This window comes from Corythoichthys intestinalis, chromosome 16 (genome assembly GCF_030265065.1).
Source record: "Corythoichthys intestinalis isolate RoL2023-P3 chromosome 16, ASM3026506v1, whole genome shotgun sequence".
Taxonomy (NCBI): Eukaryota; Metazoa; Chordata; class Actinopteri; order Syngnathiformes; family Syngnathidae; genus Corythoichthys; species Corythoichthys intestinalis.
The window spans coordinates 35,158,620-35,175,263 of record NC_080410.1 but is presented as its reverse complement, the minus strand read 5'-3'; the positions used below and the strand labels follow the sequence as shown (position 1 = coordinate 35,175,263).

Here is a 16,644-nt window from a genome sequence, read left to right as displayed (position 1 = left end):
CTCTACTCACCTCTGCATGCATGTTAGTAATATATTTTTTTTTGTTGCAGAAAATGTCTTCACACACTTTTAGATGGCTCTTTTGTTAAAGTACAGTGGCACCTCGACACACGAACGTGTATATATAAGAAATTCCAGATTATGAAAGGTTTCTCAGTGCTTTTTTTTCCCGCTTCATATTACGGAAAACTATTCAAAAAAACGAAAAATACTATGTACTGTAAATGAGACGTACTTTAACTATTAAAAGTTGCGGCATAACATCCTGCTGCCCTACTGGAAAGTCTTTGTTGTTGAAGCGGACTCGACGTCTTTGCCAAAAGAGCACAAATCTCGCTCTTTTTGTCTCACGAAGAGTGTTTTTAAAGGGAACCTCGGACTTTAAGACTTATAGGTTCTAATAAGCCTCAATTGTTCTCTTTTACTAAAATATGTTATTAGAAACACATAAAATATTGCCATTAATTTAAAAATCTAATTATTTAGTACGTTTTGACCTACGGAGGACGCCATGTTTTAAGTGTGCAAAGGACGCCTGAGGTGATGACGTAGATTGTCCCTGTCACTCGACGAATACAACCGGGCAGTGTTGTTAATAACGGCGTTAGAGTATATATAATTTTTTCAGCAGTGAGTAATGTAATTAATTCTTTTTCTAATCTTGGCAATGCCGTTACTGAAGATGTAAAGGCATGCGTTACTACGTTGGTTGAATGACGCGAGAAAAGTCAAGAGACACAGACTCACGGAGATGAGAGAAAAGAGCAGGAGTTGTGACGCCGTTGCAAATGCGTTGCTAGGTGGCTCCAATAATACCTGACTGTAGCCGATAGCCTACAAACTACGGCCACATGATGCTACGGTAGATATCACATGTACAGTGTATCACAAAAAGTGAGTACACCCTTCGCATCTGCAGATATTTGAGTATATGTTTTCATGCGACAACACTGACAAAATGACACTTTGACACAATAAAAAGTGTGTGCCGCTTATACAATAGAGTTCATTTATTTTCCCCTCAAAATAACTCAAAATATAGCCATTAATATCTAAACCCATGGCAACAAAAGTGAGTACACCCATTAGAAACTACGTACATCCCCAAATGTCCAAATTGAGTACTGCTTGTCATTTTCCCTCCAAAATGTCATGTGACTCGTCAGCCTGTTAGTGCTCAGACCATACGCCGCACTTTACATCAAATTTTTGTGCATGGCCGTCACCCCAGGAGGAAGCCTCTTCTGAAGACGGTACACAAGAAAGCCCGCAAACACGTCTCATCAGACTATAGGACATGGTTCCAGTAATCCATAAGCTTTGTTGACATGTCTTCAGCAAACTGTTTGCGGGCTTTCTTGTGTAACATCTTCATCTTCCTCCTGGGGTGACAGCCATGCACACCAATCCCCCAACTCTTCAATCTCTGCAGCAATGCTGACCGAGTCACATAACATTTTGAAGGGAAAATGACAAGCAGTACTCATTTTGGACATTTAGGGATGTACGTAGTTTCTAAGGAGTGTACTCACTTTTGTTGCCAGGCGTTTAGATATGAATTGCTATATTTTGAGTTATTTTGAGGGGAAAACAAATGAACTCTATTCTATAAGCTGCACACAGACTACTTTTCATTGTGTCAAAGTGTCATTTTGTCAGTGTTGACCCATGAAAAGATATACTTAAATATCTGAAGAAAAGCGAGGGGTGTACTCACTTTTGTGATACACTGTATATAGAACTAGATGCGAAATGACGGACACGGCGGCATTAGCACATGTATAGAGAGCTAGATGTGAAATGACAGACTCGCTGGCGTTAGTAAATAGCCGCCATCTTAAAGCAGTAGACTTCTCAGGAAGGCTCTGTTGTTGCGAACCTTCCTAGCGAACCTAAGTAACTTTTCATCTAAAATACTAAATACTAAATTGGCAAAACTTGACTTGAATCTATCTTTAAATGATGAAACAGTTTTAAAACTTTCACATGTTGATAGAAGACAGAAGGGAACTAATGCAATAACGGGAGCAATTTTAACAACTTTAACTGTTGATTCACAACATTAAATGACATAAACATAGAAAAGGTTACTAAATTTAGGTAACTGAGTTACTCACTCAATTACTTTTTTGGGAGAAGTAATTTGTGACTTTAATTACTTGTGATTAAATATTGCCATCTAGTGGATTTTTATGAGCTTTCAGTAAATGATAACTCAGCCATTTAACTTCTGCCCAAATGCATGATGGGAAATGCAACCATGATTGTGCGTAATGGTACCAATTGATATATCTCCTCAGCGTTGGGAAATAAAATAGGGTGTCAAGAAAAAGATCAACTACTACCTTTCTTCCCCACATTACTTCCCACGATATTTTTGATCAATGAGAGAGGTATTGCAAGGCTTTAGACAATTACAAAAAGGCTTCAAAGGCTGCCAAAATTCTCTCTACTCATTTTACATTTCCTTTTAGTTCTAAGTGTACGTAATATGGTACCATTATAGATTCAACGTGACAATGCGTGAGTGGGTAGGGCAGCGCATGCGTTAATTGTGGTAAATATTTTAATGTTATCATCACCATTGACCAATAAATTTGACAGCCCCACTTTAAGCCAAAACTAAAGACTGGATGAGCTTAAGACATTTTGTCTGTAACGTTAAATACAATTAGAAAACGATTTAATCAAAAAAAAAAAAAAAAAAAAAAAATATATATATATATATATATATATATATATATATATTAAAAACGGCATGTCCGATATTTTTTTGCCGATTCCGATATTTTGAAAATGACATGATCGGACCCGGTCGATCGGCGATCGGGACATCTCTAGTGCTTACTGTTTGCGTTTTTAATATTCAGTCTTTTATAACCTTTTCATTGCCTCAAAATACTTTTTGCATGTGTTTCACCTCAAGATGCGAAAAAAATCATGATATGAAAGACATAATTTCTTTTGTCGAGGTACCACTGCACCTTATTAAATACAAATCACTCAAAGACGAAATGCCGACTAAAAAGTTGAAGGACAAGAAGAGGAATTCATCTTAAAAGGGCTGAACTCGCTTTTCATCCAATTCTCATCTGGTTTCCAGCGCTCCATCTCGGATCCTCCACCTCCAAGAGACGCCAAAATCAGGAGCCGGGACGCAGCGGAGCTTCAGGCCCGACTCTTGCACCTCCTCGTTGTGAGCCACCTTTTGGCCTAGCTGTGTCTCCAATGTGAAAACTCTCTCGGAGATCTAAAACAATTGGGGGAAAAAAAGGTTTTATAATGGGCGTAATTGGTGGTGGAACAAATATGACTCTGATTTAACCAATTAACATAAGGAACAACGAACAAGCTAGTGGTAAAGCCCTAAGGACACAATGCCTCTCCAAAGTGGGCCTATAGACCCTACCCACTGACGTCACAAAACCACGTGCTCGCTGTATGGTTCCGCCCACTTGTCCGTCATTTTGTCTCTGTATTAGCATTGGTTTCAATTGATCGAGGAATTTAAAATGCATTTCATGGAAGACCCGGTGCTTTCTGATGCCGTCAACTCACTGGATGTGTTGCATAAAAGGCGTTATGTGGAAAAGCTTCGTTCTATACAGTCGCCAGATCCATATTTGATGCCCAAATCGATGTTTTTCGACCCACTGTCTTCGCCCTGTCTGCCTGACATCTGCTACGCTGATATTTACAATTATCTTGTCCACACAAAATCAGCCTATTCTCACGAAAATTTGAAAAACTTCAAGAGCTTGGAGGCTTATAAATACTTCGTTGCTGGTTGGGTGAAACAGGTCCTCGTCCACGAAAATTCGGCAGGAATCTATCTTGTGCTTGGAAAGGTGAGTTACGAAATTTTCAATTCAAAATCTTTTGTTATTGCTAACATCCATTGTCAAGTCTAATGTATTTCATGTCGTTTGTCAATGGAGTTAAGGCTTTTAATGTTTATATGGTTTAGCGATAGCACTCTCACTACATACATACGTGTATGTTGTCGGCGGTTAGCCTAGCAATGATCTTAATTGTGGTTATTTGTCAGCCCAAAACCCTCTAAGTATATCCTAAATGCATCTTACCGGATATAAAATGACTACTACATAGTCTGTGGTGATTTTTTGGTGCCCAGTTTTCACGTCGAATTGCAGCCGTCCATTTCGCTCTCCTCTTTGGATCCCTCGGAATACGGTAAAACTTCAAGTCTCTCCTTCCATCTTCTCTGTTAGTGCAACCAACAGCCACACACGCCTTCACCATTTTGATTATTAATGTTAAGGAGCAGAAAAACACGCCGTAAATAGGAGGAATGTACGTAGCCGTAACAGGTTAACACTATGTTTTGACGGACAATTGGGCGGTACCATTCAGGAGAGCGGAGTTGTGACGTCACGTGGGTAGGGTCTATACAGGGTCTGGTGTAGGTACACGAACTGTTCAGGTGCACAAACTGTTTAGGGGTGCCTGCATGTCACACTACTCAAGCTATATGATTGGCTAAGGAGTTAAAAATGCAGTGCAAATGTATCTGACTACTCGAACACATCATGTAGCTACATGCTAATACATGTTTTTTCTTACTCTATTTGTTATTATTACTGTATTGTGGGCAATGCACGCCTTTAAAAGTGCCTGGTTGAAAATGCTTACCGTTTTTACTTGCGTATTAGTCGCACGCTTAGTTGATGGTTAAATAAGTAGGTATTTTAAGTGAACCTTCGTATAGGTTGCACCACAATATGGCAGATTTTTGAGCAAATTTTTAAACAAATTTTTCATACCAATATGACTGGAACAAATACAACTTATTACATTTTTTTGACTGGATGTATGTATTTTATTTAGCAACAACTTACATAAATGGTAACAACTAAGTAAACAACAGAAACAATGGCAATGTGGTAAATATGTTAAGTTTCTAGTTTTTGTTTAAATGGCTTAACTTTCCTAAATGTCCTACAGTAACTCTTCCCGATCATCATTGATCAAAGCCCTCAGATTCCTGTTCATCATCACTATCGCTTTCATTTTTCTCATCTCCTCTCCTTTGTGCGCACTCCTAGAGCACCCTCTTGAGGTCGCTTGCCGACATTGTTTGTTGTGAACGCCAAGATGGCTGCACGTCATACACAGTTGCAGCTTTAGCCGTGTGGTTGGTCTTTATTTCTTGCCTGGTTTTGTTTGTAAGTGCATATTTTTGTTGTTGTATGAGATGTTGTATTTTTTTTATATTAGATACTTGTAGATCATTTTGAGCGTAACATAGTTAACATACTTGGCTAATGCTAAGATTTACGACTGTAAATTCAGCAACGGTCAGAATATTGGACGCACAAGTCGCACTCGCAAATTTTGGCGAAAATTTTGGGGGAAAAAAATTGCGACCCATACGCAAGTTTCTTCAGTAAGAGTGTAACGGCATTTGTATTTGCAGTGGCAAACTTGGCAATTATGGGGCCTAAGGCGAACAAATCCAGGGGCCCTCTTCATGGGTCTGGGGTTAAAAAGGTGAGAAGGGTGTGGAGGAAATATGTTCCGGTACACTAGGGCTGTTCTAAACGACAAATTTTCTCCTGATTAGTCAGCCGACTAGTTTTACAATTAGTCGACGAATCTAATAATGAGCAGTGACATTTTTTTTACGCTTATTAATTCACAAAACCATTTTGGAACACTTAAATTCTTTATTAAAGTACAAAAAATCATGTGAATAACAATAATTAATAAACAATGAGGTTAATTGCTGATAGCATTTACTAGTGCAAAAGAAAGAAAAGTAAACAGATTCAGAACACTGACTTTGCCTTTCCAACATTATTCAGAACAATTCTTAAAAAAAAAATCCGGCATTATTATTATATTATACTACTGCATATATTAGTAGTATAATAATTATAATAATTATTCATTGCCAATCATATTTGTCATAAAGAGTGTCATGTGAAAGCTATTCTTATTGTAGAATCTGTATTCTGTAGTATTTACTCAACATATTATAATATTAATTCTGAAGTATGTGGGATTAACTCCACAAATCGTTATTTATATAACGAACATGACGTGCTTTTATTTTGAAATGTTCACCGGAGGTACATTCGCTAAACCGCTAACCGAAAGGTTTACACTCCATAAAAAAACATTCTTCGTCATGGCTTGCGGTGTCACTAATAGATTTTTTTTTTTTTTTTCTTCCGTTAGCAAATGCTGTTAGCCAGCTCTTGAGTGCTACTGTATGACTGATTTAACTGTACTGCATTGTTTCGCCACAGGGTTTGCTGTCGTGTATTTTATGTTCGGTGTGAAGAAGAAGAAAGTTAAAAGAGGCATTAGCAGCCTGTTCTTAACTTCTCCCTCACTGCACTTTGGCTCTAATGGAAAGCACGTTCGCTCATGTGTTCGAAATAAACGATAGCTGATGTGCAAAGTAGCAATTGAGCTGTAAAAATAGCGAGCTTAGTGGCGTGAAAAACGCGGGAGAGCTAAGTGAAGCTAATGAACAGCTAAGCGGAGCGAAGCGATGCTAAACGGAGCTAAGCGAAGCTAAACGGCGCTAAATGAAGCTAAGCGACTGATAGTGCATGTGTGTGGGGGAGAAATAATATAAATGCAGCACTCAAATGGCTTTTTTGTTTTGTTATTTGTTTGTTTGGTATGCTGACATAAATATATTAATAATTATATAATATAATTGGTGAAAAGGTGTACTCTTCATTGGTTGGAAAGCAAACCTGCACCCACTTGGCCCTTTCTGGAATCGGTTTACACCTGTGGCCTAAACCAACGACCGATATTAAAGGAAAAAGAAGACAAACAAAAACAGATGAAGAAGTAGTTATCATTGATTACTACTTGAAAAGCTATTTGTACAGAGTGGGAACTATCAAATGCAGTTTTACTATTTATTTTATATTTTCCAAATCAGGAAATGTTTATTTTGTTCTAGCCGTAGGCTGAAGTCATCGAAACACTGAGTGAGTATATATTTTTGCACTATTTCAAGAGATGTTTTTTCAGTTTTGGAACTATTTGCACTTTTTATTTTATTTTAGCCTAAAAAGAAAATACATCTTACGTGCGAGTGTATGTTCACTGGTAATGGTTTACAGCAGGGGTGTCCAAACTTTTTGCAAAGAGGGCCAGATTTCGTGTGGTAAAAATTTTGGGGGGGCCGACCTTGGCTGACGTCCTTTACGTAGATCGATATATTTAAGCAAATTTTAGCAAGCCATTCTGTGTGTCACATTTGCTTTATTATTATTTTTAATTAATAATTTCAACAATCTCGCAACTAGCCTTTGTGGCGTTCTCCTTTGACTCTCGGGCTCTTCCGAAATACTGCTGCTGTAAAATTAAAGTAGCTTCAAGTTGCTTCAATTTTTCGCTACGCATCGTCCCTGTAATCTTGTTGTACATGTCAGCGTGTCTTGTTTGGTACTATCGCCTCACGTTGAACTCTTTAAAAACAGCGACTGTCTCTTTGCAAATGAGGCAGACAGTTGTTGCGTATTTTAGTGAAGAAATAGTCCAATTTCCACCTATCCTTGACAGGTCGGCCGTCGCGGTCAACTTTCTTTTTTTATTTGATTGTCGCCATTTTAGAAAATTGGGAGTAAAGAGTGACACGGGGTAATGTTGCTGTTGCCTTTTAGTGGGTAAATGAGGAGCAGAATTTAATGTGTAAGCTACTTCATATGCTGGTAGCAGTAGTGCTGGCCAATTTATCAAGTCTGTGTGCGGGCCAGACGTTATTGATTTTATGACAGAGGCTGGGGGCCGGATGAAATTTGACCACGGGCCGCATTTGGCCCCCGGGCCAGACTTTGGACATGTCTGGTTTACAGTTAACCTGTGTGTAATCCTAATCCAACATTGAAAATGTTAGTATCTTATTTTCATACAAAAATTAGCAAATTTGCCATCTGACAGCTACCTCAGTCGACTCCTACAAAAAAGGGTGTGTTGTCTATTTTTACACCAAAACTGCGAATTAAAGTATGTTAGAACCATAAAAACACAAGTTTAATGTTTTCTTCTATTCATTTTGCACTTTAAAAAGAGGTGCTTTTAGGTTTTAGCCAAGAGAACAAACTTTAACTTTCAAATGCTGTAATCAAATTTTTGTTATTACAGTTGTACCGAACAATGACCTGCGTACCGAAGTACGTAGCGAATTATGACTTGTGTGCACCATTACACCCCTAATATACAGTATGCAAATTTTTCAGTCAAGTAACAGGGTTCCTACAGGCTTCCTCAAGTTAAATTTAAGACCTAGTTAAGACCATTTAAAAAAAAGTAATACCCATTTCACAGCCATATTGACCAAGAAAAACAAAATCTGTGAATTTGTGTTAATTTATTTCTCGAAAGTGGAAATGTGGAATGTGTGCAGGATGTAATAATGCAGCATATTGAATAGGCTACTCACGCGACACCACCACAGCTCAGACAAAGACCACAGTCCAAGTAGAGGCGTTTCGTTAGCATTAGCATTTAGCGTGGCGAGTCATCTTTAACTCTCGGGCAACCACAACACCTCTGCTTTCATGGTTGCTGTGGACCCAAACGATGTGCATAGATCCACTCTCGCAAATCCACTAACCATCGTAACTGGGCTGGGATGCAGGAGGGCTGGAGCACTAGCAGCTAGCTGGCTTGTGTTAGCTGCTGTCGCTCCGCTTACATTACCAGCGAAGGAATCTGACCTTCTAGCCAGACCGCTGGAATTGCACCAGCCAAACCGCTGGACCTGCGCTGACGCAGCTCCAACGGGCCGGGACTCCATCAATCCGGCCAGAAGGGCAAACTCCACGCGTTCACCTTAGTCTAAACCAGTACTTCTCAAATAGTGGGGCGCGCCCCCCTGGGGGGGCGCAGAGCAATGCCAGGGGGGGCGCATGTGACCTCGGGGAACATGTTTTTTTTTTTTTTTTTTTTTTTTTTTTTTTGCCGTACTGGAATAAAGTGTACTTGCACATCCACTCAGTAGGTGGCAGTGGCGCTCTCATTTTCAGAGTGCGCGCAGTATTTTTGAACTAAGGAAGAGCACTCAGCACACACAGACAACAGATATGAAGAGCAGTGTGCCACCGCCGTTTTCGAAAGCCGTTTTCCGATCGGACTCACTCACGCAGCGACCCAATGTCTTGTCTGGTTCTCACGTCGCCGCCCGAGAAGTGCCATTTTTGGCTTGGGATCGTCACGACGACTGCCCTCACCTACGGTTCTACCTCGGCCGCCGTGAATGCGCTTTTTTTCGTGCCGTTTGCCTTTTAGCTATGACTTTTAATACAGTGGGTGATGATGAAAGACCACTGTTTACTGTGTCTAAAAATAATTATAGCAGACAGCAAGAGGCCAAATCAATTAAGACGCCACTTAAAGACATTAGACCCCAATCTCATTGTTAAGCCCCTTGATTTTTTCAGTGAAAACGTGCCGAATATTGCCAACAATCATCCTGCTTTGTCAGTGTTATATCAGTAAGCCAGTGAGCATTGTTAGCATGCTAATTGCAAAATAACTCCACACCATTGCAAAGGAGGTAAATACTGTGAGCAGCAAAAATAAAAACTGTCCTGTCCAAGGACACTTCCCCCCCCCCCTTTTATTCAGATTTGTTTTTTCGGTCAAATTTTTTGGCACATTGTCCTCATGAGCGATTGTTTCTAATCAATTTTAATTTGGTATTATTTACTGATTTTATTACATTTTATTTTTCTGTATCAAATGGTCAAAAATGTACCTTGAGTGTATTTTTTAGTTTGGATGTGAATTTTTTTTTTTTTTAATTCAGGCAAATTGATGCACGTCAAGTATTCTCTGTTACAAACAAAACAATGTTAATAAAGTTATACTTTATTATAAGTTGATCTATGTTACTTTTTTTCTTTATTAGAAAAAAAGGACACAATGTTAGGCAGATGCGTATTTATAATAGTAATTTTATAGACAAATGATAATATTTACAGTGGCGGCAGAGAGTTTGGGGGGGCGCGAAACATTTACGTCTTCCTTGGGGGGGCGTGACAGAAAATAATTGAGAAGCACTGGTCTAAACCCTTTGTACTGACTCCATTTTGAAAGGTTTAAAGAAGTCTCACCGAGAACAAGTTGACAATTCGGGTTGACAGAGATCAAAAACGACAAGGCGAAACAGAAACACTCAGGCAAAGAAGCAAGCTCGTTCCAAGGTCACCATATCAGTAGTCAACAAAAAGGTTCCCGAGAAAAATGACAACGCTTAGTTAAACATTCAGTCTTTTGAAGGCTTTCACAGGGTAGGCGGTGGGCAGGAAGAAGGGTGTGTTTGGGATTATTGTCTGTTTGTTGATTAGACAGGAGGATTCGGGAGTTACTTTTGTCCGGGCAACGAGGGTCGTGGATTTTGCCCCCTTAGCGTCAAAGGGGCTTTTGGAGTCTCGTCAGTTGTGTTATCAGTTGGATATCGGGTGTTCTCCTGTGTTCATTGCGTTAGGACATACCGTCCCGCCATTTGTTGTGGACTGTCTGGGAGAACTGATTGCGAGACTTGGTGGTGCAGATGTGTGCTTGTCAGCGTCAGTCTTGCTCAGTTAGTTGTATGACGCGTGCGCTGGGCTTCTGTGGTAAGAAGGCATTTTTTAATCTCTTATGCCCTATATTCTGCTTGTTTTCCTTAAAGGATGGTATAAGTGCTATTTATTCTATATTGGGTGTGTGAGAGTAATACAAACAGTTAGACGGTGCCCACGAGAAAAGGTCTATCTCCTTCAGCAGCTTGCTGGCTGGCTTTAACTTCTGTCTCTTCAGGTTGGTGAGCAGCTGGCTGGTTTAAACAGGCAGATTGAAAAACGCCGGCAATGGAGGGAGTTTGTTTCTTTCCTCTCGTGGAGGTTATGTGCTTGGACGATTTAGCGTGGGACTCTAGCGCCTTCATGTCCACTGTACCCGGCTGAATTTTTTTTGAATAATAATCCCATGGTCAACGGGGAGCGTGCAGGGGTGGGAGTGACATCGATCTGTGTAATATTTGTAGGTCTGCAGCTATCGATTATTTTAGTAGTCGATTAATCGATGAACTAGTTAGTTCCAATAATCGAGTAATCGGATAAGGAATATAAAAACTTAAAATAGCTGAGCCTTAAACAGTATAAAAAATAAATAAATAAATGATCTATGTACAACAAAAGAACAATTGGCTAACTTACATAGCAAAAGTTTGCAAGCTTAAATGCTGTAAAATGCAAACTTTTTTTATTTATTTTTTATTTTTTTACAATGCTCTTAACAAATGGTTCACACACATATTCCCACAAGAAACGGCTGAATATACCTATAAACTAAATTACGAATGCATAAAAAAACCCAGCTCAATCAAAAACTTAGCCTATGTTGGTTTTAACAGGGAGCAGCTGGATTAAGCCATAAGAAATGAGGCAGACTAGAGGGCAGTGTATCCACCCAAATCAATAAAGCTACGGCAAACACTTTCAAAACAAACCATTACAACGGCACTTTAATTAAACGAATACTCGAAGCAGCAAAATTTAATTTGATTCTTTTTTTCTAATCGATTACTCAAGTTAATAGATTAATCGTTGCAGCACTAAATATTTGTGATCTTTTTCAGCTGGTTGCACAGCACACAAGCACTAACACAAGAAGCAGCCATATTTGTAGTCATCTTTCAGTGAGCCAACGCCGTTTTGACCTGGGTTAGCAAGTCAAAAGAACTACAAAATATCCAATAATCAATCATTGCTACTAGCAATCGACGATTTTGACCCGGGGCTGCGTTGCGTTTTCAATGATTGGCTCCTCCGCCCCGTTAATCTATTTTGGCTACGTTATTTAATAAAATGACAAATGACACCTTTGAGGAGAAATGAGACACGGAGATGTTACATACATCATAAGTTTTAAGAACAAGATATGAAAATTCAATACTTTCTCAAGACTTTTTAATGTATTATTTCCAAATTCATAAATTCAATGCTTTTAGGACTTTTTAAGACCCCGCGGAAAACCCTGATAGTGTTATACGCAGGTTCCCCCGAACAGTTTGTGTACCAACACCGGGCCAAGGGACAGCCGCCCTCCAAGCTTGGCCTCTGGGTCTAATGATAGCTCAAAAAGTTTCCGGTATACCAAAAGGACGCTCTTACCTGATCGCTGATGCCGGTAGCAATGTGGCCCACTTTCACCCGCCGCGTTTCTCGGATCCGGATGTTTTTCCCGTTGAAATCTCGAATGCAGACGTCCACCCCTGAGCCCGGATGACATGTTACTGTTTGGTTTTGAATATCTACTTGTGTCAATAAGACGGAGGGAAAGGATGGAAAGTGAAGAAGAAAAAAGTCTTTTCTCTTTAACAGGTTCTTTAATTCTCTTAAATGAACAGAAGATGACGACACAAACAAACAAAAAAAAAGCGTTAATAACCTAAGCTAAATACATTTATTTAGTCATGAATGAACAATTAAAAAGATTTGTTTCTCGAGTGCCCATGATGCCTTCGAGAAGATTCCAAATTCCGAATCATACACCAGGCATGAAAATCTCTCTTTTCGACGAAATTCGCCGTTTTGAAGTCAAAAAGGGTGACCTACGTGAATTGTGTAGATCACAGGAGGACATTTTTAGGGGGGCGGGGGGGGTAAATGTTGGACGCTTGGTATGCAAGTGGGGAAAGTGGCACAAAGCCAAAAAAGCGCACCAGAGTGGCCAAAACATTGACTTATTTCAATGAAACAAAGGAGGGCACACTGTTGTGTCCTGTTTCTTCAATGCCAAGCTTGGCTGCACGTCGGCCGTGAATGAACAACTAAAGCACCGTCACCCAGTTGTAATATTGGAAGACGACAGGAGACAATTACATAAGTCCATCCAACTAACTAACGACATGTTTTATTGAAGTTGCTAAGCCTGTCGCGATATGAGTCCATTTATTACACGGTAAATAAACATGACGGCGGTAATTTTCACGTCTGCGTTTTTTCGTCGCGTGCATGCATGCATAGTTTTGTGCGTGTGTGTACACGTGCGTGTTGATGGCATATGAGACACCAGTTCCTTTCACAGATGTTTATTGGTCATAAACATGCCGTATAATTAAAGTTCAGGCATACAAAATAAGGAAACGCATCTATATCAAACACTGTAAGCGGTAGCGTTGCTACATTGAGGCTAATGGGGAAAAAAGACAACCCCCTTTAGCCTGCTATAAAACATTGGCAGTCTTCTCCAAAACGCAAACTTGCGGTTAAAAGGTGACAGTTTGAACATGAAAAATCGCTGGTTAAAAGCATTTGCAAACGAAAACAGTGATTACTGACACCACAGGCAATGACAAAAAGAGCTTTTTTTGCGGTGTATAAAGTTTACTGTTAGCGGTTTAGCGAACATACTTCCGGTGAACATTTCAAAAATAAAAGCACGTCATGTTCGTCATATAAATAACGATTTATTGAAGTTAATCACACATACTTCAGAATAGCTTTAAAATGACACAGCCTTTATGAAAAATCTGATTGGCAATGATTATAATACTATAAGTAGAGTATATAATGCAGTGTACTATAATATTAATGCTAGATATTTTTTTAAGAATTGTTTTGAATCATGTTGGAAAGGCGAAGTCAGAGTTCTGAATCTGTTTACATACCATTCTTTTGCACTAGTTAATGCAATTAGCATTTGACCTCATTGTTTATTTGTTATTTATTGTTGTTATTTACGTATTTATTTATACTTTAATAAAGAATTTAAGTGTTCCCAAATGTTTTTGTGAATTAATAAGCGTCATCAAAAATTTCATTGCTAAATTAGTAAAAAAAGGTGAAAAAAAAAATGATAAGATTAGTCGACTAATCGTAAAAAAATAAATAGTCGGCTGACTAATCGGAAGAAAATTAGTCGTTTGGTACAGCCCTAGTTGTAAAGTGTACCGGAATGCATTTCTTCCACAACCTTCTCACCTTTTTAACCCTGAGCCTTTTTCATGTCTGATGCACTTTTTATTATTCCAGATGCGTGCGAATAGGCAGTCTACAAGTTAACCCTGTAAGGGCACTCGTGTGGAGTGTTGTCACAGATTACTTGAAAAAGTAATTTAATTAGCGATTACGGATTACGCCTCAAAAAAGTAATCTAGTTACTTTACTGATTACTTTATTATCAGAGTAACTAAGTTACTTTAAAAGAAATTTATCAGTTATAACCCCAAAGATGCTAAACAAACACGTCACCTCACTTCAACACGAATATGATGCAAACAATGCTTGCAGCCTTGTAGCGACGGCAAAGTAGGGGGTCCAACCTATTGCTGGAACCCTCCAGAATGAAGGAAAAATACGTTCATTCATGGACGTACACAGATTAACATTCCCTCACACATCTCAACACTCGGCTCGAATGTGCAGCCGCATTGGGAGCCCAGCACACCCCTTTTCAAGTCCCAAAACACTTAGCGCGTGTGACTCGAGACCAAAACAGGAAGTAACTGTGATCGGTTACCATGTAATGTAAAGGAACACGAAGCGGGAACCTTTCAAGCATTTTCTATTCAAAAAGCTCTTCATACATGATGACAATATTCTTCATTCTACTAACACACAGACACTAAGGAAACAAACTTTAATCAGATTACTGGTTTGGAAAAATGAACGTGTTAGTTTACTCGTTACTGAAAGAAAGTAATCAGATTACAGTAACGCTGGTAACGCGTTAGTGACAACACTGCTCGAGTGGCACACACCAAAGTAGAGATTCTCTACGCAGCTGCACAAGGACAATAACCTTATCAGCATGCCTACGATGGGAGCTGATCTTATCCAAAGCAAGTCACAGGTTACAGACACTTGGTAAATAAGACAAACAATATGGAAATTAATATACCAGATAAAATGAACAAATATGTGGATAAAATATATCTATAAAAGAGCGAGAAAGACATGAGGAAAATGACAGAGAAAGAGCTAAAGTGAGCAAAAGAAAAAGTTTGGCGTTCCACCTTGGAAGCAGCACGGCCGAGGCGGCGAGTGGCCCAGAAGGTCCAGACTGACGTTCTGCTGCCCGTCTAGCTGGCCGCTGTCGGAGCAGACGCCTGAGCTGCAGTCGTCGGCAGGGCTTAGCGACCAGCGGCCCGAGTCCTGCATGACGCGAGCACAACCCTTAACTCTTTCAGTGCCATTGGCCACGATAGACGTCCAATCGTGTGGCGTCCAATCATCCTTTTGCTGTGAATTGAAATGAGTTTAGCACTAGTAGACTTCCCATCCATTGAACGAATGTTCATTCGCCACTCCCAATCCAAATGACTTGGAAGTCGGGCGCCGTCCATGGCAGGCAATAGATTCTGGAAATTTTGGTCTGGAGGAAAATATTGCCAGAGACCAGTGGCTAATTAATCTTTTTAACCTTTTAATGCAGGAATCGTGATTTAAAAAAGAAAATGTTTTTATTTTGGAGCGGGAACCTCTTGGTAGCTCATGATACGATACGATTTGCGATACAAAGCTAACAATAACGATGATCTGACGATACGCCGATACAACGATTTGAGATACATTGGTCAGGAAATCATTCGAGGATATTGTACAAACAACTAATAAACAGAAAAACAAGCTTCTGCTGTGAATTGGAATGAGTTTATCACTAGTAGACGTCCAATCCATTTGAACTGGGAGGGTGGCAGCGAATGAACATTCGTTCATTCGCTGCCATCCCTCCCACTTCAAACGGATTGAACGTCTATGGTCGTCAGTGACAGCCAATGCCAGGCAATGAGGTAATTTTGGGCCATTTAAGGTCATTTAACTGTTGATTTTCTACTACTTCCTATTGATTTTGGGGGTATTTTATAGGTCACTTCCTGTATATTTTGAGTTACAGAACAGGAAGTGACCTGGGAATCACCCAAATGAATAGGCAGTGACTCAAACTCAACAGGAATTGACCTGTAAATGCCCTAAAATGAACTGCAAGTGACCTGTAAATGCACTGAAAATCGTACCGAATGACTGTGAATGCTCTGGTTTTGAATGAACGAACGTTCCCAGTCTAAATGGATTGGGCTTCGAGCACGGTCAATTGCAGCCTTAGAGTTAACTGAGACACGATTATGGTGGAAGATTTTGGTAGCAACTTTTTTTTTTTTTAAACATTGACACCTTTTTAAAACGATAATTCGATTCTTGGCAGGAGCATATCGATAACCTTTTGGGATACAAGGTATCACGATATATCACCATTTCGATATTTTGTCACACCATATAGGACTGGGGTCTCAAACGTGCGGCCTATGGACCGATTGCGGCCCACGTGACAATATTTTGACATCCGATTGTTGTATTAGTGCTGCCCACACATATTTTGCGAAAGGCAATAAAAAAAAATTTTTTTTTAGATATAATGAATGCATGACTTGAAAGATCAATTTTCTGGTGGGGAAAAATGATAAATAGTATTATATTTTAAAAAAAAAAATTAAAAAGCACTGAGTAATAAAAAATATATTCTGAATAAAATTTATTAACAAAAAACTTATAATCAGTCTAGGGTTGTCAAACGATTAAAATTTTTAATCGAGTTAATCACAGCTTAAAAATAAATCAATTGTAATTAATCGCAATTCAAACCATCTCTAAAATATGCCATATT

At 39.3% G+C, this 16,644-nt stretch overlaps 1 protein-coding gene across 9 annotated transcripts in view; it reads right to left on the bottom strand.

The window, feature by feature from the left end:
* Positions 1 to 1,643: 1,643 nt before the first annotated feature.
* The window catches only part of map3k14a (mitogen-activated protein kinase kinase kinase 14a), a 53,101-nt gene continuing 38,100 nt past the window's right edge, over positions 1,644 to 16,644 (bottom strand). For 7 of the 9 annotated variants that reach the window (XM_057817603.1, XM_057817608.1, XM_057817607.1 and 4 more), the window contains 3 exons: positions 14,996 to 15,221; positions 12,150 to 12,250; positions 1,644 to 3,250 (listed from right to left, as the gene is read on the bottom strand). In XM_057817603.1, coding sequence (XP_057673586.1) covers positions 3,089 to 3,250; positions 12,150 to 12,250; positions 14,996 to 15,221 — 489 coding nt within the window. In that variant the 3' untranslated portion in view covers positions 1,644 to 3,088. The other 2 variants (XM_057817609.1, XM_057817610.1) reach the window with 2 other exon arrangements.